General features: G+C 40.3%; 1 protein-coding gene across 3 annotated transcripts in view; it reads left to right on the plus strand.

The window, feature by feature from the left end:
* Positions 1-26,436, plus strand: part of stx1a.S (syntaxin 1A S homeolog) — a 91,938-nt gene that overhangs the window by 50,589 nt on the left and 14,913 nt on the right. Inside the window, exons 4-10 of one of the 3 annotated variants that reach the window (XM_041583564.1) lie at positions 11,764-11,838; positions 12,902-12,975; positions 16,544-16,652; positions 18,929-19,002; positions 20,358-20,495; positions 24,798-24,851; positions 25,456-25,566. In XM_041583564.1, the coding sequence (XP_041439498.1) occupies positions 11,764-11,838; positions 12,902-12,975; positions 16,544-16,652; positions 18,929-19,002; positions 20,358-20,495; positions 24,798-24,830 (503 nt within the window). In that variant the 3' untranslated portion in view covers positions 24,831-24,851; positions 25,456-25,566. Of the gene's footprint in view, positions 1-11,763; positions 11,839-12,901; positions 12,976-16,543; positions 16,653-18,928; positions 19,003-20,357; positions 20,496-24,797; positions 25,567-26,436 lie in introns of those variants that run through there. The other 2 variants (XM_041583563.1, XM_041583562.1) reach the window with 2 other exon arrangements.

A 26,436-nucleotide genomic window follows, 5' to 3' on the forward strand; every position in this document is an offset into this window, starting at 1 on the left:
TATTGTATCTGTAGCCTTGTTACAGCTGTATCTCCCATGTACTGTTTATTGCCTCTCCCCTTCATATACACTGTGGTTCCTTGGTCTTTGCAGGCAGGAAAGGCAACCTCTGAATGCAGTAAATGCTCTTTGGGATATGCCAGCAGCGATCACATCTACCTATTAAAAATAGGTAATTGTTTAGTACAGTTTTAAATCCATTTGCCCTGTGCAGTTTTTTAGAGTTTGAAAAACAGCTTTGACTCTTCTAGGTCTTTTTTTGGAAGGTATAATTGGATTTTGTGGTGCAGCGAGCTGTACAGTCCCCAGTGAAACACTCTTGTGCCTTTAGCAACGTTTGACTATTAAACATGTTCAGTGAAGGTTTTGGTAAGAGAGGTCTAATTTGCTAATTCACTGTAGACTGTAAAGGCTAATGAATGTTGTATAACCTCGGAGGAAAGGGTCAATTATCTCTACAAAATATTGTCTTAAAAGTGTTAAGGAATGGAATAATTTATTATTTATTATTATTAAATAATTAATACGGTATGGCACCTGTCCAGAATGCTTGGGATCTGAGTTTTTCCGGATAAGGGCAATGATTTGGATCTCTTTACCTTTATTCTGTTAAGAAATCATTTAAGTATTAACGAAATCCACCTAGTATAAGGTGCTGTTTTATTATTGCAGAGAAAAGGGAAATTCTTTTTTAAAAAATTAGAATTATTTGATTAAAATGGAGTCTGTGGAAGATGGCTTTCCCATAAGTTGGAGCTTTCTGGATAACGGATACCTGTACTTATTCATTTATTATTATATTAACGCCTGGCAAGAAGGAGGAGTTGCTTTATAACCCCTTCTTACTTTTTTCTTCTTAATGAGTGGCAGTCGCTGCTTTTTAATGCAATGCTTATTCTTTTGTTGAACTGTCCAAATTGATAGGGTGTTATAATTAAGTATTGCCAGATTTGACTATTCTGTTGATTTGGCTCCAGTGCCAAATGAATATAATTAAAGTTTTAGAACACAAGAGAAATAAACAGACTATTTGGGTCTGCCACATCAGGCAGAAGTAGGCCCCCAGGTCTGTTCTATACCTTCCAACTAGTGATGTGCAGGTTGGGTAAAACCTGCACCCGACCGAACCCGCCCTCCCTATGACCGTGCCCGACTTCCCGGGTTCCTTTTATAGACCCACGCTTCCCTGCCGAGGACGTCACAAAAGGGCAGGGCGGGCAGGCGCGTGTCTATAAAAGCGGAAGTCTGAAGCCAGCAGTGTAAGGTGGCCACCCGCAAATCGTGGGGCGGTATTGGCCCGGCCCGCACATCACTACTTCCAACTGTCCCATTTTCTGCAGGACACTGCCGATTTTTTTTTAATTAAAAAAAGTGTTTCTCTTTGATCTCCTACACCAACGCCAGAAAAAGATACAAAGTTTCTGAAACTTAATTAAAATAAGATGCTTTTTGGCAGAGCACCCAGAATACTGAGCAGCTGCACTTTAATGATTTGTAACAATGTAAGTTTGAGAAGCAATTGCAACTATTTCATAAGATAAGCAAGTCTTTTGGTAGAAGAGTTTAGCAGTTTAAGGGACAATTTCATCAGTCAGGAGGTACATAGCTTTGTCCATACGCATCTATTAAGCTTCCACCTTGGCTTGGAGGGCTGTGTTGACTGCTAAAATAATCCTTTGGGCAACAAATAAGTGCACAAATATTTACATACTTTTGCTCCATTTAAGTTTGCATTCCCAACTACCTTTCCCTAGTTAACATGCTGCGACCATATTTTATATCTACCACAATATTCTACATTCAGCAAGTGGCTTGTATTCCTTTCTCTCCCATATGTATAAAACTTAGATTGTTTCTGAGATACAGTTCCCATAAAAGCATGACTTTTTTTTTTCTTTTTATACCACTTGTCATTTGGCATTTGGCAAAGCCGCCTTGGCTTAAGTGAACTAAATCTAGGCAGTGTGGATTTATTGTATTTGGAGATAAGGTGGCTGCAAGGTGACATAAATCCCTAAACATTTTTTGACAGATAAAAAAATGAATGGCAGGTTGATTTTTGTCATTAAAATTTTTTTTTGAGATTGTGGTTATTTCACCTATAATTTATAGCAAATTGCAGAGTAACAAAAACAGCCTTGCTAATTGCTTGCTAGATTTTCCCTGCCCATAGAGATGGTGACACACTTTCCTGGACTTTGATGACACTTTTCTGCTCAAAATGGTGGATTTTGATACAGGACAGCCAACACACTTATTAGGCAAAGGAAGTCATGATGCTGAATCAGTGTCGGACTTGGGGGCCAAGGGCCCCATACCATCCCCTGAGCCCCCCCAGCCACAAAGTCCTCTCTGCACTCCCACCCTCCGGAGCATGTACGTATCTCCTTCCAGCAAATAAGTGCCTCAGCACAACCAGGTTCAGGGAGGGAAGGAGAGGGAGTGCAGGGAGTGGGTCTGGACTGGAGGGGCCCAAAAGAGCCAGGGCCCAACGGATTTTTTTCCGGTGTCGCGTCGGCCCAGTCTGACCCTGTGCTGAATGCTTGTTTAGAGGTATGAAAGCAGCATCCTTATCTTAACTCTTTAAAGGAGAACTAAACCCTAAAAATCAATATGGGTAGAAATGCCATATTTTATATATTGAACCAGGTTAAAGGTTTAGCATCTCTATAGTGGTAATGATGCATGCCTTCAAAGATGTCATAGGAGTTTCCCCTCTTGGATTTTTTTAGGAGTATCTGCGACATCCACATGCTCAGTGGGCTCCGAGAAACTAAGATTGGGGGTGGCTGCAAATCATCAAGCATAAAATTAGGTTTTCCTGTCATATACGTTGATGCTATGGAGCAGCCTTATATTGCAACATTTCTATTCTATGTGTACTGTGAGTGGGTCAATAAAGCTCAGTAAGTGCACAGAGCATGTGCAGTGAATCAGCAGAAAAGAAGATGGGGAGCTACTGGGGCATCTTTGGAGAAACAGATCTTTACTGGTAAAGGGCAGTGGTTGCCTTGGCCTGGTACAGAAGCACAAAACATAATGTACAACATTTCTAGCTACTTCTTTAGTTAAGCTTTAAGTGACTACTAGCAACCTGGGCCTGGAAGTTCAGGCCATTGAACTCCCATCCATCAACTTTTCGGGAAAATGGACCCTAGAGAAAACACAGACTTGTAGTCAGTTGTCAGTTTCCCCTTCCTGAATTGATAATGCTGAAGCCTACCAGCTGCATAAAACGTTTTATTTTTGGTGCACATTACAGGGCCTTTTACACTGCCTACAACTGTGAGCAAACATCTGCTACACTTTCCCATACTGCTAAAAGCTCTTTATGCATTCACCTGATTTGTTGAAAGGTAAGGCTGGCTGTCCCATCTGGCCTGTCAATCTCACATACATGAAAAGATATGTTCACGATTCAATGTGTCAGTTGATAGGAATGACTACAGTTGAAATGCTGCTTTGAGTGGTCCATTGAGTGGTTAAATATATGAATAAAGAGATTCAGCACTAATTAGCTTTTATGACAACTTTGTGGCACACAGGTAAGGGCACAAGGGCTTGCGAATGTTTCATTATAGCCAACGGGAAGGCAGTTCGAGGAGATTGTCGCCGCGAAGAAGAGCCGATTTGTCGATGGGGCGACTAATCTGTCCGAATCTGCCCGTGTACCCTTACCCTAAGAAGTGGGGCTGCAGCTAATGTATTAACCTGCTTTTCAATCATGTTTACCTGCAATAACTATTAGGTAAAGTATTTGTTTTATATGGCAGAGCTTAACTGATACGAGAAGTAAAAAGAATCCTGCTCGGCAAATCTTACAATATAAGCTCTGCTGGAAATGCTTTATATTCTCATCACATAGCAGATGTAAACTTCTTATTTGGCCTTGTTTCTAAATGGTACCATATAGTAATTATGTGCTGTTTAAATAATCCCCTCTTGTTCGCAGGTCAGCATGCTGTTAGGATTCACTTGAACTAGAACAAAAGGCAGTGCAGTGAGGAAATGATCATTAATTCCAGTTAAATTTAAAAATGAATGGCTCTTATACAGGCACCAAACTGATATAGTGTACAGCGGACTCAGCAATCCTCAAAATAATCCCAGCATATTTAGGATCACCAACTGAGGCTAAGAATAGCACTAGGCCCAGCATGGCACATCAAGTGTTGTCCAGAGGACTTCCCACAAGATAAACCTCTAGCCAGCCCTAGTGCATTCCCCTGGCGTGTGATTTTATGTGATCTACACTAATTAGCACAAAGATGAGGCTTTTTTTTAAAAAAAATTGCTTATTTCATAAGAAATCCTGGTGGTGCTGGCCACGCAATTTGAATCACAATCCATCACATAAGATCGGCACTCTCAGGTCTTATAAAATCTCAAGTTTGTTTATTTATTAAATGAGGACCAACGTTTCGAGGCCTTTCTCAAGGTGCCAAGTTTACAATGAAAATGCCTTAAATACACTTATTGTGTATATAAATACACTTAGGGGCACATTTACTAAGGTTCGAATATCGAGGGTTAATTAACCCTCGATATTCGACCATTGAAGTAAAATCCTTCGCCATCGAAGTCGAAGGATTTACCGAATTTAGTTCGATCGAACGATTCGAAGGTTTTTTCTTTCGATCAAAAATTGCTAGGAAAGCTTATGGGGAAGGTCCCCATAGGCTAACATTGGTGCTCGGTAGGTTTTAAGTGGCGAAGTAGGTAGTCGAAGTTTTTTTTAAAGAGACCGTACTTCGACTATTGAATAGTCAAACGATTTTTAGTTCGAATCGTTCAATTCGAAGTCGTAGTCGAAGGTCGAAGTAGCCAAAAAAAAACCTTTGAAATTCAAAGTTTTTTTCATTCGAATCCTTCACTCGAACTTAGTAAATGTGCCCCTTACTGTGTGTGTGTGTGTGTGTGTGTATATATATATATATATATATATATATATATATATATATATATATATATATATATATATATATTAATATTCAGATGGACAGCACCCCTTTACCCAAAATAAAGCTACTTAATAGCAGCCCTTGTTCACGGTATAGACTTTGGAATTTTTGAAAGCCATGAATATCCTGTAAATTATATCCTTGTAAACGGTGAGTTCTGATGTAATCAGTTATAAACGGTGAGTTCTGATGTCATTTCTGTCACATGACTCACTGAAACTTGTGTATTATAATAAATAAAGTACCCCCAGTTGCAAAAAAAAAAAAAAAAATATATACATATATATATTGTACAAGCCGGAGGGGATATATCGTGGATGGCAGAAATGTATCCCCTGTTTTTAGGTTTTGAGCCATCCAGGTAAGAGTTATTTCTTTAAGAAACACCAGAGGGTTAAGCAGCCAGAGGGTGGGCTGGATAGCCAAAAGGTTTTTTAAGAGAGTGAGCAGCAGGTGTGGGTGTGTGTGAGTAAGAGCTGCACAGGAGAGAGCTGCCTTGGATTGTATTGTTTTGACCAGCTGAACTTTCAGAGACCTGGGGGCCTGATAATTTGCCGGTGGTTTTTCCCCTAAAATCAAGCCTGGTTAGTGTATTGGGGAACTAAAGGATAACACCAGTGAAGTAAGCTATTTTGTTTATTACTGGACTTTATGTTGCTGACTGAAACTGTCTGTTTCTGTTGCCATTTGACTGCTGCTGGAAGCCTTTTGTTTTCAAAATAAACAAACTGTTTTTCCTTTCCTCCTTGGAGTGGCCTGCATTTATGCTAAAAATCCTGCTGTGATCAACTAAACTTAACAAAATATATATATAATATTTATTACACAGAGGAATTAAATATTATATAAGTGCCTTTTTTTTGTATAGTTTCCCTCTGCTACCGCTGCACCCAAGTAGTGCCCAAGGCAAGCTTTGCCCGATCTACATATACACCAGTTTAAATGGCCAAAGATATACAGAGATGTGTCCATCAGAAATAAGCCAGATGGTATTTTATTGTACATAAGCAGTCACATACCTATAAATGTGTTCCCGTTGACTGAACTGCATTTCAACCCACTTAGTTCTTATCATTACGTATTATGCACGCGCCAACGTACAATAAGGGCTCTCGCATATTAGTGCACGAGAAAGTAGGTCAGATGCTGCTGCCTTCTGAAGATGTAATATAGTGTGTAGACACTCACCGACAATTAGGAGAAATCATTTACTGAAGCACTGTCGGTATTTCTTCTACCCCCACATGCCCAGCCTGCCTCCCTCCTGACTGCTATATGCTGGGAATTGTAGTTCAGCATCAGCTGAAGAGAGATGCAGAGTGAGTGTGCCCTAATATCACTCTTAGTAATCACTGACATCGGGCTCTTACTCACTGGCGTTCTGACCTGCGCTCCCCTGCGTTCCGTTTTTTGGCGTTCAGCCGCAGGGGAGCGCAGGAATAGACGCATGTCATTATTTCAAATGGGGCTGTACTCACTCAGGCGCGTGCAGGCGCCGAACGCAGGAAAAATGCAGCATGTTGCGTCTCAACCTGCGTTCGGCGCCTACACGCGCCTGAGTGAGTACAGCCCCATTTGAAATAATGACATGCGTCTATTCCTGCGCTCCCCTGCGGCTGAACGCCAAAAAACGGAACGCAGGGGAGCGCATTTTATATTTTTATATTTTTATCCCACTGCTCCCATTTTTTCTTTTTAAATAAGTCCCTCCTAAACCTGGGTGTCTTGCCCACATCAAACCCTGCCATTTTTATATTTCTTAGGACCCAAATCCATGTTGTATCTATTGGCTAATAACAAAAAAAAAAAAATGGTTATTTGTTGACATAATAGAGTCCATGCAATTTTGGTATGCAATAAAATTCATTTGCAGTGTTTGAATACCTGGTAGAAGTTTTAAGTTGCTGGCTATACAATGTATTTACTTTACTTGCTATCAGTACCTAAATAATAATATAATATTGCAAGTGAATAATGCCAGGGGTAATGGTGAACGGCTATCTCTGTGCTAACAATATGGGCTATGCAAGGTCAGACATGTCAACTCATGCAGATTGTCCTCCTTATTTACCAACCTTTAGTAAGTCACCCTTGCTCACAGCCTGATCACCTGCTCCATGTGACTTGCACCTGAAAAGCATTCAAAGACAGGGGTGTAACTACAGCGGAAGCAGCCCCTGCGGCTGCAGGGGGGCCCCATGAGGCCCTAATTAATATGCAATCCCAATATATAAACAGGTCAACCTCTGGATATTGTGGGGGCCGTAAAATTTATTTGCTGTTGGGCCCAGTAACATCTAGTTATGCCAGTGTGCAAAGATACCCAAATAAATCCCAATATACGGTAACTTGGAGACAGGCAGAGCTCTGCGCCAAAAGCAATATTGGGGAGATGGTTGAGGTTGATAGTGGTATGGCCAAGGATAATACAAGCAACCTTTCGTACTTTCCTTTTGCCAATGGACTTTTAATTGGTGGGCTTTTTTTGCCAAAAAATTTAATTGGTGGGCTTCCTGTGGCCGACCCAGTAAAGCAGGTAAACTTGACTATAATAGGTATTAAAGAAATTGTTTGTGTTTACCAAAGTACTAGTGAGATTAGTGTTGCCACCTTTAGCCATCTGGAAAGCCTGATAGGAGTGGGAAATGATGTCATGAGGGGTCATAGCCGTGATGTCATAGTGATGGTGTCATGGGCGGGACGATGACACAGTGATCAGCAATTGGTCGATCACGGTGTCAATCTAGGGAAAACCCAGCAAGTTTTGACTGAAAACTGGGTAAAAACCGGAAGTGAGGTCTATGGGCACCATCGTGACCCTACATTTAAACCATAATTACAAAATGGGGGGGAAAAAGACTGCAGGCCTTGAGCCTTCCAGATCACATACCTAGGGGCCGATTCACCAAGGGTCGAATATCAAAGGTTAATTAACCCTCGATATTCGACTGGGAATTAAAATCCTTCGACTTCGAATATCAAAGTCGAAGGATTTTGCGCAAAAACTGCGATCGAAGGAATAATCCTTCGATCAAACGATTAAATCTTTCGAATCAAACAAAGTCAAGGTCGAAGTAGCCCAAAAAACACTTCGAAATTCGAAGTTTTTTTTACTTCGAATCCTTCACTCAAAGTTTGTGAATCGGCCCCCTATTATACACCTGCCTGTGCAGAAGGGAAAATAAAGATTAATGCTGGCATAATACAAGCTGAAATGGCTTACACAGCCTAAAACAAATGCATTTTTACTGAAGCAGTATTAGGCAGAAGGATGACCAGGGTCTGTTTAACATCAGCTGCAAATGAATACAGAACTGGCACATGGTTATGCTATTCTCTCGCTCTCTCTGCATTAGAACAGTTGCTATTTATTTCTATTTAAGAGTCATGAAAACATGTTTTTGTTTGAACCTAAAACGAGAAGGGAATTGCCAGGAGAAGATACCATGCAGGAAGGGAAGGAGCGGAGTGGACATGTGAGTAGGAGGGTGGCCTGCAATGTCAGCCTGTGGGTGGGTGTTCCCCCTGCTCGTTGGCGGGCTCATGTCTTTGTGTGTAAATATGAATCATGACTTTACAGGTGGCAGCTGCTGTGCATGTCACGAGAAGGCTGTGACTCACTGCGGGAGGCCCGGCACTGCTGAATAGGCACCCAGCTGCTACAATGCTGCTCCCTTCCCACGCAGCACCGCTGGGCCATGAGATGCTCTGCAGGCAGCGCAATAATGCTGAGCAGGGAGATAAGAGCCGGAAGAGCTGCTCAGAGAGATGCCTTAATACGTATATATTTTTAAAAAAAACTGAACTTCTAACCCAGCAACAATGTGCATGCCCTTGTAGCCGTGTTCCACCATGCTCTGTAAAGGAAATCACAAATTGCTGGACTTTATCCACACTGAAAGGGCAATGCTGTTAAATAAACAACACTTCTGACAGAGCGTTTCCTTTTCACAGAATAAAGTATAAGCCATATCGATATTATTTTGTCAGCTGTCCGCTTTGTACCTACTAATTCTATAATGTGTCCCTTTCACATTAAACATGAAACTCAAATAATTTTTTTTATTTAAGCATTCATAGCTGTTGTAAACTCATTTTAAAAAATCTCAGCTGTCAATCAAATATTGCCTGCCCCTCCTTTATGCCTTAGAGGCGAGTCAGACAATTACTTTCATTTTCCATTTAGCACTTCCTAGATGTCACTGCTCTCCACACATTCCCCCAGTTCTCTTCACCATTTAATTGTGTAACCATGGCATGGGGTTGGACATAAGGTCCCCCGTTCCAGGGTGGGACTGGGGGGCCCAGGGCCCACTGGAACTACTGTCCAGGGCCACCCTCCGGACCCCCTGGCCTCCATACTCGACGCCGCACACAAAAAGGTGCACAGAGCCACACAGCGTGATGCAGTGCACTGAGCTGCACGACACGCATGCGCTCACTGAGCCGCGCTGCTTTGCAAATTGTTTTTTCAGGCCCAGGAGATCCGGAGAGGGGGTCTGGCTCGGCAGGGCCCACCAGGTTTTTTCCCGGTGTCCCGCCGGGTCAGTCCGACCCTGCCCCGTTCTGATGAACAAACAAGATTTTGAGATGATGCAAGACTTGCCTTAATAACACTGTCCACAAAATGGCTGCTGCCTGCTTGCTATAATTGTTAATTCTCCGACGGAAGGAAACAAGATTCAAATAATTTTTACAGCGTAATCAAAGTTCATTTTGCTTGACTAACATGATAAAAAAGGATTTGGAATTATTCTTTTGGGTCCCCTTTAAAGTGGCCTCCTGAACTGGATTAGTTCTCTGTTCCCTTACAGAATCCCGATGTGGTATATTGACTCAGTACACAATGGAAAGCATGAAAGGCAAGGTTATTGTTCTCACGCAGGCATTAGTCAGAGGCAGAGTTCACAGAATAATGCACTATGGTTACTGACAAAGATAAAGTTCTTCTGTGCCTCTTACTTGCATCCCTCCAGGGATGTAATATAAAGATAAGCTTGGCTTCCTTGCCCGACTTCAACAGGGATCGTGACACTGTCTTTGATATCTTTCTGCCGTATCTGACATCTTATTTTGTGTGGAACAATCCCTACGTCCTATAATATTTATTAGAAAGCCGAGTATTGGATAAGTCTATAGAGCTGCACACATGAAGCAACACTGAATTATTTAGCTTGGTAAAAAAAAGTCTGTGATCGGCTTTAGCATCAAGGCTACAGTCACTTTCTTCTGCATTTAATGTGTTCTCTCATGGAGTCACCATCTGTGCCTTTCATTGCCTCTGCTTTCTCTGGTTCATTCATTTCTCCAATGTGCTAACGCTTTGGAACCTATAGAATCTAAGGTCGTGCTTTCCAAAATGTGGGGCTGCAGTGTAAACAGGGGCCCCAGTGTTAGGCAGAAGAGGCACGTGCCTAGGCCACAACAGTGTCTACCCTTAGTTCCAGTGCTCCTGTTCCTCCTCAGGCAGCAAGTGGGAGAGTTATTGTGTCAAGAGAATTATTGCCCCCTCAGAAAGGGGAGCAATAGGCTTACCTTGGGTTCTCATTAAAGTCGGCACCAGTATTATAAACTCACTGGCAATGTACGTGCCAGTAAATTATAAATACCTGCCTTTTATTTACCCTCTTCGCTGCCGATCTCCCCTACTAACCACAGGCCCACCCATTTCCCCATACACTTTCCTGCCCCACTCCCCTATTTTCTGCCTAACCCATCTGATTTCACACCACCAACTGACATCATCGACGCACCGGTTCACAAAGCCGCTATTAGATAGGAAGGAAGATGGCAACCATAGGCCGAATACCGAGTGCCCCAGCCTATAAGATGATGACGTTTGAGGGTGATTGCTTATTAATAGTCTTGAAAATATGCAAACTGCAGGAGTGTGCCAGTCATAGACATGTTCATAGATTCAGTAATATATAGCCAATTATGGATAGTATAGTTAAATATTTAAATGATTTTAAATGCTACACTTAGGGGCATATTTATCAAGGGTCGAATTTCAGAAATTAAGTTGAAGTTTTTTTTTTGAAGAACAGGTCCGTTTTCGATCGAATAGGTCCGTATTCGGCTGAATTCGAATCGTATGAATCGAAGGTCTATTTTTCAAAGTCCACCAATTGACTCCAAATAGGTTCTAGCAGGTCCCCCATAGGCTAAAACAGCAATTTGGCAGGTTTAAGATGGGGAATGGTCGAAGTTGAATTTTTAAAGAGACAGTGCATGATACATTTCGATATTCGAATTTTTTTAAAAAAATCGAATTTGGACTATTCCCTAGTCGAAGTACACAAAAAATAGCTTGAAATTCGAATTTTTTGAATTTGAAAATTCACCTCGACCTTTGATAAATCTGCCCCTAATTGTAAGTCAGGGGTGTTGAAACAATTACATACCCAGTTCACAAAAAGTTCAATTGCACATTCCCCAAACCAATTACCAAGAAGAAACATACCATCATCAAATTTTGAATAGGAAAACAACTTGATCAATTACTGGATTACCTTTGGTGGCCAATAGCTAGAGGAGATGTTCAAAATATATGAGAGCTCATTTACAAAGGTATGGATAAATTGCAGATGCAAAGAGCAACCAATCAGCAATCGGTTTTTATTAGTCTATTACCATTTAGATAAGGTGGAGGTGTGATTAGATGCATCCAGCATGTGCTGAACTACGTTGATTGTGTAGCTTTAAGGTATGATGCGCTGTTCATCTCTTTCTACTTGTCACACTTTGTGTATGATGTGCAGGTGTTAGTTGTTAACACTTTTCCAACTGCATCTTTCCACAGAAACAAAGGCCGAGCTGGAAGAGTTAATGTCAGACATCAAAAAGACAGCCAACAAGGTCCGTTCCAAGCTGAAAGGTGAGTACTTGCGTGTCTCTAGCAGCACACTCTCCATGTTTATGTTTTGCCTTTGCTGTTTTCTACTGGGTCTTAACTAATTCTATTCCAGCTTATCTTTTTTTCTTTTCACTAACTGATCCAAAATGGATATTGAATAAAAAGAGCCTTACTCTGTCCTGTTATAAGTACATAAAGAAACCAAAGTAATGTAGATGCCAAAATAATAGAACCACTGTTGTTATACAAACTGCCTAGTTGGGAAATAGGAAAGATAGATGTTTCTAGACAAAGGTTATGCTTTCCATTTAAAAGTTGCAAGTAGTTGCCACTGTTTATAGATACAATGCCGTGTGTGTGTGTGTATGTATGTGTATATATATATATATATATATATATATATATATATATATATATATATATATATATATATATAATACAGAAAAGCCACGAATATTTTGTAAATTATATCCTTATAAACGGTGAGTACTGATGTCATCAGTTATAAACGGTGAGTAGTGATGTCATTTTTGTCACTTGAATCATTATTATAAATAAAGGACCCCATGTTGCAAAATATGAGGGTATTAGAAGTTACCTTGGAGTTCCATGACCTGTATAAAAACACTCAGCCTTCGACCTTGTGTTTTTATATGGTCATGAAACTCCTCCACCTCCCGCACCAGGGGCCCACCCCCCTCTAGTTACATTACTGATTATTGCTCGGGACCTGGGGTTTTCTGGATCAAGGGATCCTTTTGTAATTTGGATCTCCATAATTGAAACCTACATAAACTTAATTTAAACATTAAATAAACCCAATAGGATTGTTTTGTCTCCAATAAGGATTAATTATATCTTAGTTGGGATCAAGTACAAGGCACTGTTTTATTATTAGAGAGAAAAAGAAAATCCATTTGAAAAATCTGTTTTATTTGATTACAATGGGTTTTATGGGAGACTACCTTCCCATAATTTGGTGCTTTCTGGATAACTGGTTTCTAGATGACTGATACCATACTTGTATATTGTATTATGCTGTCCCTTTTCTTCCTGTAAAATCTGAGTCTGTCCTCCGTTGTAGGTATTGAACAGAGCATTGAACAAGAAGAAGCACTGAACCGCTCCTCAGCAGACTTACGTATACGTAAGACACAGGTGGGTTACATACACAACCAGAATAAGAACATTCTCTTTTCAGTTGGTTAGCTTAGGCAGAGTTATTTATTTAGTCACTCTATTGGCTGTTTGGCTATAAATGAACTGATAATGAGATCCTGAGTTTAAAGGCTGGAGGTTGTGACGCATTTCACTTCTTTACTGGTGGAAGATCACCTGCACTTGTGTGGATCATTAGATGCTTCATATTTGGTCAGTGCTGGTTTGATTATCTTAATTGGAACTGGAAAATGAGAGTCAGAAAGTCAGTGTCAACAACTTCATATAATTTGACAAAAACATGTGATATGCAAAAGAATTGCTGGCTCTGCATTAGATTTGGATTTCTTGAGAACAAAATTAATAATTATTTACATTTGTCTAAGCTTACATTTCTTATTTGATTTTACATATGTTTGATTGTTTTGGCATGGTCGCGCCCCCACCAAGAATAAAATTTCTTATGTTTTTTGCCCAAAAACTCAGAATAATTAGGGGTATTGCACGAAACCCAGCGCACATCATAAAATCATTGGGACTTCTCCCATTGACTTATGCGCAACCTCGACAGGTCTGAGATGCTGGATTTTATTATTCTTACTTTTCCATCCTCGTGGTTTAATAAATTCCGAAAAATCTGTGATTTTTTAAAAGTCCGATTTTATAAAAAAAAAAATATTTTTTTTTAGTGATTTTTGCATTCGGAGTTTATTAAATAACCCCCTTAATGTTAACAAATCTAGCATTAGCCTATTTTTACCGCAAATCATTCTGGGTATTATATTTCATACCTGGTCTACATTTTTCCAGTTTATAGAAGAGAAAGAAAGAGGCCATTTCTTAAATTGGCAATACACTATTATTGGCTAACTCATCCTGTATTGACCATGTACCAAACCAAATGACTGACATTATTACTCAAAAAGATCAAATCTTGTCAATATATAGCTAAAAATGTTGTTGACTGCGGCCCAAGTTGGGCCATTAATGCGGGTTGAAGCTTCTTTACCTGTAGATCCCCCCATAGAAATTGAAATTTGGGGGCTTCCAGACAAAGCAGCTCCAGATTGCAGGATGAAGGATTAAATTATTATGTGAACTTGCTTTGGCTTTCAAATTGAGTGATTAAATCAGGCAAAGACCTGCCTGGATGGTGTCCTTGCCAAAGAAGTGTTATCACAATCCAGGCACCAGTGGATGGAGCCGACAAGGCAGTGATTTACTTTAGTGTTATTTAAAGCAAAACAATATGTTTTAGAAGTAACATATTGTGTGCAAAGAGATACGCCCGTACATGTGTGCTTATAATATATAGCCAGACTGGCTTCATTACTTGTCACAGCAAAGACCTATTCTTTAGACTGCAACAGAAGATGAACAAACAGATGGCTGTAAATATAGGGTGCTACTTGTCTGGGGGATATGCCTCTGGTAAGGCAAGAGATGTGTATATACAGTATATATAGATCATAAAAGAACATGTACTTAGAGTAGATTTCTCCTTTAGGGCTAACAATGCACCCAATAACAAATCAAATTTTCATAGTTTTAAATAAGGATGCTTAAGAAGCATTGCTGTTTCCTGAAGGTGGTTCTGTGTTTTCCATCAATTTCAGCCCTTTGTCAGTAAATCCTGCCCAACTTCTAACTCATCCGGAGTAAGGTTGTTAAATGAAATCTGAAGCCATCTCCAAATAAGCTTTGGGGCAAAACTGGATATTCCTTAGATCAGTCCCTGGATCAGATTTATTTGAACTCTGTTAATTTCAGCAAGGTTGTAATTCTCCCTTTCCAACTCTCTCTTTTTTTTTTTTTAACTATCTAATGTATCTGCCATTACACCCAAATTGGGGAAAGAATTCCCCAACTTTACAGGTCTATTATTATTATTTGTTATTGTATATAGCTTAAAGGTGGCCATAGGCGTAGAGATCCGTTTGTTTCGCGGTCTCTCCCTGATATGCCCACATTGAAGTGGGCAATATCGGCTGATCCGATCGTGGGCCCTAGGGCCCAACGACTGGATCATAATGCATCCGATACGGGCAGTTAGATTACGGGATCACATCAATGCACAGATCTGACTGGGATCCTACGGGCCCCACACATGGCCCAGACTTGGTCTGTCGGCAGCTTTTATCGGCCCGTGTATGGGGGCCTTAAGAATAAACCTACTTGCTTCCAATCTCAATAGATGTCCTTGTGTCCTCTAGAATGAGCAACTATGAAATAAGGCATCTGAGTAGAATGATAATCATTCCCCTCCCCCTTAAGAGCCTCTTCTCCACTATACACAATTACAGTTTGGATACCCTTTTTTTTTTTATAACTAGTCATTTTTGTGTACTGAAGTCCAAGGAATAAAAAGCAACAATTATAATAAAATTGTAAGCTCACAAAGCAATAGCTTTTTGGCTGTGTTGGTCTGTGATCCCCATTTGAAAGCTGAGATTATGTAAAAAAAAAAAAAGGTAGGCAAATGGCAAATAATTAATAAATTCTAAATAATGAAGGCCAACTGCAAAGGAATAGGGCATTATTTAACATACTAAAAGTTAATTTAATGGTGAATCACTGCTTCAAAGTGGGGTATACACCCTGGTGTAACATGTGTGGAGTGAATAGAACCTATTGCTGTAAACACTAAAAATATATTTGTTTTTTATTTCTTCAGCTAAGCAGGTTAAACAGTGAAAAAACAGTTTGGTCCTTGCAAGGTGGATTATTAGATTAATTAAAGAGTCACAACAATGGGGGAAGGATGAGAGGTGTATACTGGTGATCTTTACTGGTTATATTTACCTCGAAAGGTGCCAAACATGGAGTAGCTTCAGTTTTTCAGTTTGCCCTGTGTAGCTCAAGAAATAACAAAAAACATTGATGTTTTGTAATTAAAACATAAGGCAAAAAAATATGTTCTGCGCAATCTATATTTATTGAACTCATGTTGAACAGACTTTAACCGCTGTTTTTTGTTTTTTTTAAATAAATTATTGTAAATCACTTCTGGTTCTATATAAATCAATGCTGCATATACGACAGCTCTTTGCATAGCACTGTATCGAAATCTTGGCAAATTGAAAACAGCCACATTTACTTTATCCTTCCTTGACTGTAAAAAAAAATAATTGTTGCACATAGTCTTTCTTTAATAAAACTAAGCTGCGTACTAGACATAATGCCATGCTGCAGAACATAATTGTCTCTTAACCAGCCTTCATATATCATACAGGCAGGCCCGGACTGGCAATCTGTGGGTTCTGGCAAATGCCAGAGGGGTTGCTAGAAGGTCCCATAGAAAGTCAGTATTTAGTGGGCTGGTGGAGGCTGTTTGGGCCTCTGTGTGGTCTGATTGGGCCTCTGTGTACCTGAAATGCCAGGGCCTATTTTAATTCTCAGTCCGGACCTGCATACAGGCATATAATTACCAGGCTCAGACCATAAACCTTTTTTTGGAATTTCCTCAGCTTTCCTCCAATCCATTGGTACTATGCCAGCCGTGAAGGACTCTCAGATGAAGGAAAAACTTTATTAAAAGGGCTCACTTTCCTCTTATTCTGTCTCTCAGCATTCAACACTGTCACGAAAGTTTGTTGAAGTGATGTCCGAATACAACGCCACCCAATCCGACTACCGTGAGAGATGCAAAGGCCGAATCCAACGACAGCTGGAAATCAGTAAGTGGAAATACAATATAGTATGCACACATTTACAGCTATAGGAACATCTGCAGTTGGTTAGATTTGCACCAGTGCCTTATCTGATAGCAACCATCCAATCAAATTACAGTATTGGTTGCTTTGGGTTACTACCCAGATAAAAATGTTTCCTATGTTGATAAGAGACCCATTTAATGTTGCCCTAATAAGCCATTATATCTGCTACAGGAACTATAGCATTGTGGAAATACCTTGACCGAGATCCTTAACTTACAGCTAACAGAAGTCGGTTAATTTGTATTTGGATGATAGATTTTGGGGACAGATGTGATTCTAATTAAGTTGCTGTTGTCGGTGGAGATGAAGAAGCTGGGGGGCAGGACTCTGGAAACTTCTGTTTCACTCGTTCACGAGTGGGACGGTTGTGGTTACACTAAAGGGGAAGGAAGAACTCCACGAATTGCTATTTTATTGTCACTAGATATGAGGAAGTGTAAGTCAATTGCTGTTGCCCTTCCAGTGGGATTGAGGGAGTATAGGGACAGGATTATATAAATTGTTGTTGTTTTTCCAGTGGGTTTCAGAGAGTATAGGGGCATGGTCTTATAAATTGCTGTTGCCTTTCTAGTGGGTTTGAGGGAGCATAGAGGCAGGATTCTATAAATTGCTTTTAGCCTTCCAGTGGGTTTTAGAGAGTATAGGGCCTTGATGCTATAAATTGTGGTTGCCCTGCAAGCAGGTTTGAAGGAGTAAATGGGCAGGATTCTATAAATTGCTTTTACACTGAGTTATAAGGTATGGCAGTAACACAGCTTCTTGGATGTTAATCCTACTTCAGCCATAAAGCAGCTGCCTTTGCCCTTTAAGTTACTGTCAACTCAAAGTGCCGGATAGATAGTAAGTGTAAAACCAAAACTAGAAATGTAAGTGCCATTTGATCGCCGGATAAATGTTAAAATAGCCGCAGCTTTGTGGTGCATTGTAACATTGCTAGTACAGAACTAGTTAACGCTAGCAGTAATTGTCTTTAGATGATGAGAAATGGAGATACTACATAAGAAAAGTCATGGTCTCCTCAGGCAGCTCAGGAAATGTCTTATCTATTTCCATGAAGGCTACATCATCCCCGCCAGAGCATGCATCCACTTGACAGTGTGCTCACAGCATGACATGGACAGGGACTCGAAGAGAGAAGAAAATATCTGACGTTGTTGGATATGTCCTTGGGCTGTGCTGGAAGCTGGATTGGGGCTTACAGTGGCTGTAGATCCTTTATTTAGAAAATAAGCTATTTGGTAGTGCAATATAACACTTGAAGCTGGAGCACTGTTAGGCAGAGACATAGCTGCACACTTGATGCCTATTGTTCTAAAGAAAACGCATAAACGAAGACATGAGATATATGTAGGGTTCATCCTCACATATTAAAGGAATTGTTCAGTGTAAAAATAAAAAATGGGTGAATAGATAGAACAGGCTGTGCAAAAATAAAACGTTTCTAATATATTTAGCCAAAAATGTAATGTATAAAGGCTGGAGTGACCGGATGTTTAATATAATTGCCAGAACACTACTTCCTGCTTTTCAGCTCTCTTTGTTTACACTGACTGTTTACCCTGGTTACCAGGCTGTAACCAATCAGAGACTTGAGGGGGGCCACATGGGTCATATCTGTTGCTTGTGAATCTGAGCTGAATGCTGAGGATCAATTGCAAACTCACTGAACAGTTATGTCCCATGTGGCCCCCCTTCAAGTAACTGACTAACTCAGAGTTATAGAGTTGAAAATCAGAAGTAGTGTTCTGGCTATTATGTTAGACATCCAGTCACTCCAGCCTTTATACATTACATTTTTGGCTAATTAACTATATTAGAAACATCTGTCATTTTGCACAGCCTATCTATTAACACAGTTTTTATTTTCACACTGAACTGTTCCTTTAAAAGACCAGATACACGAAAATTAAGGGGTTTTCCATAGATAAATATAAAGTACTGTTACTCTGCCTAGTTAAAACTGTTTGATTCGGAGTACGGATGCACCAGATCCAGGATTCAGACAGGATGATCTAGTCATGCTCGCTCTAAGCATTTTCTGCACAAAAATATATATAAAAAAGAACATTTGTTTGGTAAATAATCAGCACTAAATACAGGCAAAACCAGCCAGAGCATGGTGAACCTGACTTCCATGTAACTTCAAGGATTGGACGCTAGAGAGGATGAAGCTGATGTGTGTTCACATTGAATGAGCAGGACAGAGTAATATCTCATTAAGTTCTACTCCTTTACAGCTGGCAGAACCACAACCAGTGAAGAGCTGGAGGACATGCTGGAGAGTGGAAATCCAGCTATTTTCTCCTCAGGGGTAAGTTGGCCATCAGATGCTAAAAAGTCATTTACAACCACATGTGTAGGCATGCTAATATGGATGCCAATATTGACACCATTCATTAATGGTACTTGTATTCAGACATCCATTGTATCCGGCCCTGGCTCTGCAGATGAATTGTGCACAGTTGCTTTTAATTATACTGGGGGACCGTGGAGCTACTGCCACCCTGGACAAGGCTGTAGTTTCAGATTTACTATGCTGGGCTGCATCAATGGACATCACAGACTTGAAGCAAAATAATCACGCGCTAGTGGTGTCTTAACATTGAGAGCTGGCGATGATGAAATTCCCACTCTGACTGCAACTTGTGGCACAAAAACAGGAATGAGTAATTGTTTTCCACATGGGGTTTAAATTCAGTGGAGCAACTCCTGCATTCAGTCTTAATGATGCTGACATTCTGGGGGGGGGGATGTTGCATTGTGGATAAAAAAATATGGCTTTTTGTGTCCAAAAATTGCACTTTGCACACTGTACCTTGTAAGTAAGCACCCCTTTTAGCCTTCATGCCTGCATCCCAGTTTAAAAGGGTAAATCTTTACTAGTTATATAATCCATATCCCTATATCACTCTGCACCAGATCAGGCGGGTTGAAATCTGGCCAACCATTACAGGTTAGGGTTGACTGTAGGTCAGACTGAGCAAGTACACTCATACTCTGCTTCCGGACAATTCCCTGACTTGGAACAAGAGGTGTGCACAAAAGTAGCTTACAGAGTGAGATGATGTGGGTTGGGTGCAGGTCCTCCACTTGCAACATTTTAGTGGTTAGGGTTGGGTGTGGGTTACCATAGTACAAATACTTTCTGTATGTGTTTTCATGGATGGAAAAGACTTTCCTTCCTTATGTACCTTAGGGATTTTTTTTTCTTTGGATGGAACCCAATTCAAAGGGCCACATGTTTTAATCCTTATGAGTTTGCCATATAGAAACATTGTATAGAAGGGAGGCCACTAGATCCCCATATGACCTTACGCAGGGATTTTTTTTGTATTTCATATCTAGGACCCAGTAGGGAACATGGCCATATCTTCAAAGGGACATGGTAGCGAATACTATTACACTCCCCATAATAAGGATAGCACCCTAGGTATATTATAGCAGAAGTCTCAGATCTGTGCCTTCAGAGTCCTTAATAATATGTCTGGGCTTGTGTAATAATTGTATTGATATATTTAGATGTAACGATTGTAACTACATTTCAGTCAGTTACATTCTGTTCTTATTACTGCTCCTGACTCTGTTAAAGTAAGTAGTAAATTGGGAAATTACTGTGGCTCATGAAGCAGCGCTGGATGTCTATTTACTGGTTTCCTTCTTTTTCAGATAATTATGGACTCCAATATTACCAAGCAGGCTCTAAATGAAATTGAGACGCGGCACAGCGAAATCATCAAGCTAGAAAACAGCATCCGCGAGCTGCACGATATGTTTATGGACATGGCCATGCTTGTAGAGAGTCAGGTGTGTATGGCACTGGGCAAGGGAGCAGCATCCCAAACTTATAGGTCTATTTGCTTCAGTCTGAAGATGCAGCATGGATTATGTATTAACATATTTTCCCCTTAAGCAGACAGTCACTAGCAATGTAGGCATGGAGGTCCTCTACTCAGTACCTTGCCATTGTGCAATGGTTCTCTGACCTTCCCTCCTCTTTTTACTTCCCATGCTGCATGTGGGATGAGAGCTCAGCTGGTAGGTACTGGATTTTTATCTGTGCTTGTGTGCTGTCCTGTCTTCTCTTTAGTCTGGTGGCCAAAATTCTGCTGGGAGACACTGGGCGAGATGAGTAACATTTAAGCTATCATTTTCCCCATAAAACGGAAGCAACGTTTTAAATGTACAAAATTATGGAAGTTGTAAAATGATGTAACACTGTTCAAAACCATAAATTTATAACCATACATGGAACAGATGGCACAGATTTAGTCATGCAGCATATCGTTCAGTCTTACATAAAGTACATCACTATTTTATTCATCTTGCCCTGTCTGTCACTTTCCGTGTTGGCCGTCACTTCCTTCTAATATATATATGGATAGGGATAGCAGTGGGTTCAGTCAGCAGAATAGTTTAGGAATGGATAGGCCACACTTTCAGCAGGACCTGCTGTTTCCTGTAACACCTCTGCCTTTATCCCAACCCTTTCAGTCACATTTTTAACCCAACCCTACACATCTCTGACATCATTAATGAGGTCACACCGGTTCCGGACTTTAAAAGTGACAAGTAACTTGGTCCAGACGTTTGGAAGGGGTGCTGCAGGCTGAAAAATTGTAGACCTGTCTATCACTAATGGATGATACTTGTAGGGGGTTATTTACTAAACTCTGAAAAATTTGTGATTTTTTTTTTTTTAAAAAAATCACGAATTTTTCGGAATTATTAAACCCCGAGGATGGAAAAGTCAGAATCAGAAAATCTGGCATCTCAGACCTGTCGAGGATTGCAAATAAGTCAATGGGAGAAGTCCCAATGATTTTTTTGATGTGCGCTGCGTTTCGTGCAGTACCCCTACGTTTTTGGAGTTTTCAGGCAAACAGCATAAGAAATCTGAGTTTTCGGGTGAAAAATCTATAAAAAGTCAGAGTTTTTGGGTGAAAAATTAGAAATAATAGTGAAAATTGGATTTTTTCCTGCAAAGCAAAATTTTGGGAAAATGTAATAATAAATAAGCGTAAAAAAACAGAGCGGATTTGATCTGAGTTTGTAGAAGAAAATGTTGAGATAAAATCGGACTTTGATAACCCCCGTAAAGAAGGCTAGCATGTAATGCACATGTACACCAAATAAATATGTTGCAACTGGAGGGGGCTGTAGTTATGTAAATAATATAAATCTAGATAGCTGCCTGCTTTTTTTTTTTCTCAGTTTCTGAGGTCTGTAAGGTTTGAATCAACCAATCAGATCAATTTTTTTGTCTTGGGCTGTTGGACCATTCAATTTACTTTTAATATCATAATAGAGAGTGATATTATTAGACAATTTGCAATAACAAACAAGGGAAAGTTGTGCTCACCACTAATTTTTAAAACCATTAGGCGGGGGTGCAATGAGGCTGTGACCACAAAATACATATAGACAAATACAAGAGTCCTCTGCACTCCCATTATCAATATATTAAGACAGAGACATTTTGTGCTACTGAAAAATGCCTTACCCTTTAAACAAAACAGGGATTGTCTGTCCATATATTGCAATATATTTAAGCTGGCCAAATACGTCAAAGTCATCCCATATCTGGCCAGTCCTACGCTCAATTTTCATCTGATTCATTAAGAATTCTATTGCTTCATTATACATTTTACAAAGCGACGACAAAGTTTTACCTGCAACTTACTTACTGCTTTCAAAGTAAAACTCCCAAACTTGGCTGCCCTTTTATTAGACACCAGTTGGATCACCTGACTATAGCTGGGAAGGGTGGGCGCCACAACATGGAGCTGGTCACTGCTCCTGTATAACTATAACAAACAAGGGAAAGTTGTGCTCAATAGAATTCTTAATGAATCAGATGAAAATTGAGAGTAGGACTAGCCAGATATGGGATGACTTTGACGTAGTTGGCCAGCTTACGGTAAATGTATTGCAATATATGGACAAACAATGTTTTGTTTAAAGGGTAAGGCATTTTTCAGTAGCAGTATGCACAAAATGTCTCTGTCTTAACTATATTGCTAATGGGTTGAGTGCAGAGGACTCTTGTTTTTGACAATTTGCAATAAACCTTTTTTATTATTTGCATTTTGTTTGTTTTTTTATATATCACTTCTTGCTCATGAGCTCTCCAGCTTGCAGTTTCTGAAGCTTTCTGGTTGCTAGGGTCTGAAATTCCTTAGTGTTGTGGAGTGGTTTGAATAAGAGTCTGGTATATGAATAGGAGAAGACCAAAATAGAATAAAAAAGTTATAAAAAGTAACTACATTTGTTGCCTTATAAAACAATATTTTTCTTATGACATAAAGTTTGGGAGGTCATATAGACAAGTTTAAACTTATGTTACAGAACATCCAACATAATGAACGACACTCCCCAAACTATGTGACAAAAATTTAGTTTCTACTATTTGGGGCTGGATAGGGTCAGAAAGGCAAGTCTCCTTATGAGTAAAGGGAAAGTCAACTGAACTTGGCAGTGAACCTTTTACAGAGCAGAGCTAGGCAAGAGGCACATGCCAATGGTGCAACAGTAGGGCAGCACTAGTCGGGTAGCTCAGCTGCCTGCCTACCTACCTACCTACCTACCTACCTCTAGTTCTGTCTGACTGATACAGCAGCAATACTATGTGCTATCCACTCATATTGTGCATTTTATCCCCACCCTCACTTCTCCACTACCTCATTGCGGGGAAGGGGGTGTTTGAGGGTGTTGGGTGTACCTTGGGCACACATCACATTTGGCCCAGTATTGACTCTTTAATCCCTTATGTATTGACCAATTGACAGTATAAAGCAGTGTGCTGTCTACATTTTTCCCATTGACTTTCGATGGCTTCCATGATACTGACGCTGTATACAATTTTCCAATTGATTAGACTGGCTTACATGAGGTGGTGTATAATATAGCCTTAAAATAGCTTTCATGGAGTGTAACAAAAAGTACTTCAACTTTCATAACCAGTTCTTTTAATCTATCATTTCTCTAATCGGGATTGAACACATCAAATCACACTTAAAGTGGACCTGTCACCCAGACACAAAAATCGGTATAATAAAAGTCATTTTAAAATTAAACATAAAAACCAATTTCTATTTTTTATTAAAGCATTCATAGCTGTTGTAAGCTCATTTAAAAATCTCAGCTGTCAAATATTGTCTGCCCCTCCTCTATGCCATGGGCATAGAGGTGGAGCAGACAATTACTTTTACTTTCCATTCAGCACTTCATAGATGTCACTGCTCTCCCCACATTCCCCCGTTCTCTTTACCATTTAATTGTGTAGCCAGGGCATGGGGATGGACATCAGGTCCCCATTCTGGTGCACAAACAAGATTCTGAGATGATACAAGGCTTGCCTTAATCAGCGACGTAACTAGAGGGGGGCGGGCCCTGGCGCGGGACGTGCAGGCGGGCCCCGCCCCCTCCGTACGGCCAGAAACGGCTGCATTAGAACAGTGGCGCAAGCTGCCAGGGGGGCCCTGAGGGGGTGTGGGCCCTGGCCCAATCGCACCCCCTGCTCCCCCGGTATTTACGCCACTGGCCTTAATAACAGTGTCCACAAAATGGCTGCTGCCTGCTTGCTATCATTTTGAAATCCCAGACTGAAGGAAACAAGATTCAAATAATTTATATAGTGTAATTAAAGTTCATTTTGCTTGATTGATGTGATAAAATAGGATTTTGAATAATTTTTTTGGTTGACGGGTCCCCTTTAAGGAGCATTATCAATACATCATATTTTTTACACCACTTATTTTTCTGGCCTAAATCATTGTACACAGGCAGAAAACAAAGCAGCAGGCCTGTATATATAGACCAGTGATGGGGACTTTGAAAGCCAGCCCCAGTGTCCCTTTGCTTTGCTAAATTCATGTTGTGCATTTGTTTGAATTGTCACTACATTGGCCTGTTGTTCTGGTACACATCAGAAATCAAACACAGAAGGAAGTGTTGTTTTCTGGATGTTCTAATTGTTCTAGCTGTGTCCTGCCCTTTTTTCCTGTCTTTTTTTTCTTCCTGTAGATTAGTGATTGTTGTAATTGATATTTGAATGTTTTATAGCGAGACCCAGTGGCAAATTGTCTCTTTCTCTCTTGGTTTATATAGATTAAAGCTGACTGGAGCAGCAAGTGGGGGTAAAAGTCACCTGCAGAAGAACAGGTAACAAGCAAGGCAGGAAGGTTTAATGCCAATTTATTAAGATTTTCTTTCTCTGGCCCTTCTCTCTTGTTCCTTTTTTCACTATCTTGTCTGCTACCTGTCATCATTTTCACCTGCTCCTTCTAATGTCTCCTTCTGTACACGATGTGTCACTCTTCCTTTCTCTTAATTCCTGCTACTTCTATTGTCCTGTACACTTTCATCACTTTTTCTGTTCTCTGCTTCTCCTACTTTTTTATATATTGTCCCTATACCTTCCTTTTTCAATGGCCTCTCTTCTATACTCCTATTATCTCTTCACCCTTTGTGTGACTTCTCTTGTCATTTGCTACTGATTCACTTTACTTAATTCTTTCTGAATTGTAATCTAAATGCACGTTATATTCTCTTTAATGCCATTCATCTGCTTGCTCTATATTCTCACTGCCTTTATGTTTCACTTTAATGTCTCCCTCTGTAAATCTGCTGCTGCTTCTCTCCTCTGTGTTACACTCTCTCTTTCATGGTCTTTATGTCTCCTCTTTCAATGTTTCCCCAAACTTTCCTGTTCCTTCTTGTTGGTCTCTTCTTTTTCCTTTCCTTCCTTCTTTCTGAACTTTATCAGGGTGAAATGATCGACCGCATAGAGTATAATGTGGAACATTCCGTGGACTATGTGGAAAGAGCAGTGTCTGACACCAAGAAGGCAGTCAAGTACCAGAGTAAAGCCAGAAGGGTAAGTCTCTGTGTCTACTCCCATAGGGCATTATATAGTCCAATTGCTGGAATTGGATGGGGTTACACAGATTAAGCCCAACAGCATTGGACTTGATTTGTGTAACCCAGGGGTCCCCAATCTTTATCACCCGTGAGCAACATTCAGATGTAAAAAGATTTGGGGAGCAACACAAACATGAAAAATGATCCTGGATGGTGCCAAATAAGGTCTGTGATTGGCTATTGGTAGTCCCTATATGGACTGGCATCCTACATGAGACTCTGTTTGGCAGGGCACCTGGTTTTTATACAACCAAAACTTGTCTCCAAGCCTGGAATTGAAAAATAAGCACCTGCATTGAGGCCACTGAGTGCAACATCCAAGGGGTTGGGTAGCAACATGTTGCTTACGAGCTACTGGTTGGGAATCACTGGTGTAATCCCATAAAATGTGCAGCTACAATTCTCCTGTTATTGGATTCATGTTCCTGCATTTCTTGAGATCTGAAAATAATTTCTGTAGGGATCAGATTCTCTAATGCTCCTCATCTCCTGCAACAGAGAATCTGGTAGGCAGGGGACCCAAGAACACATTTTTGTATTATCCTGGGGGTTAAATGTGTCTAATAGTATTTTATGATGGCAAAATTCCAAACATATGATAAGGTAAGGTGACTAAAATAACGAGAAACACTTTGCTTACAATATAGATATAAAATACTTGAGATCTGTGTGTGGAGACCCTATAGAAGGGGAACTAGGCAGTGATGAGATTCCTGGGCCCTCAACTTAAAGCGATACTGTCACATTCCTATAAAAATCATAGGAATGTGTCAGTATAAAGTAAATGCTGCGCCCGTAATTGTTATCCCTAAAAGCCCCTCCGCAA

This window comes from Xenopus laevis, chromosome 2S (genome assembly GCF_017654675.1).
Source record: "Xenopus laevis strain J_2021 chromosome 2S, Xenopus_laevis_v10.1, whole genome shotgun sequence".
In the NCBI taxonomy this organism is placed as follows: Eukaryota; Metazoa; Chordata; class Amphibia; order Anura; family Pipidae; genus Xenopus; species Xenopus laevis.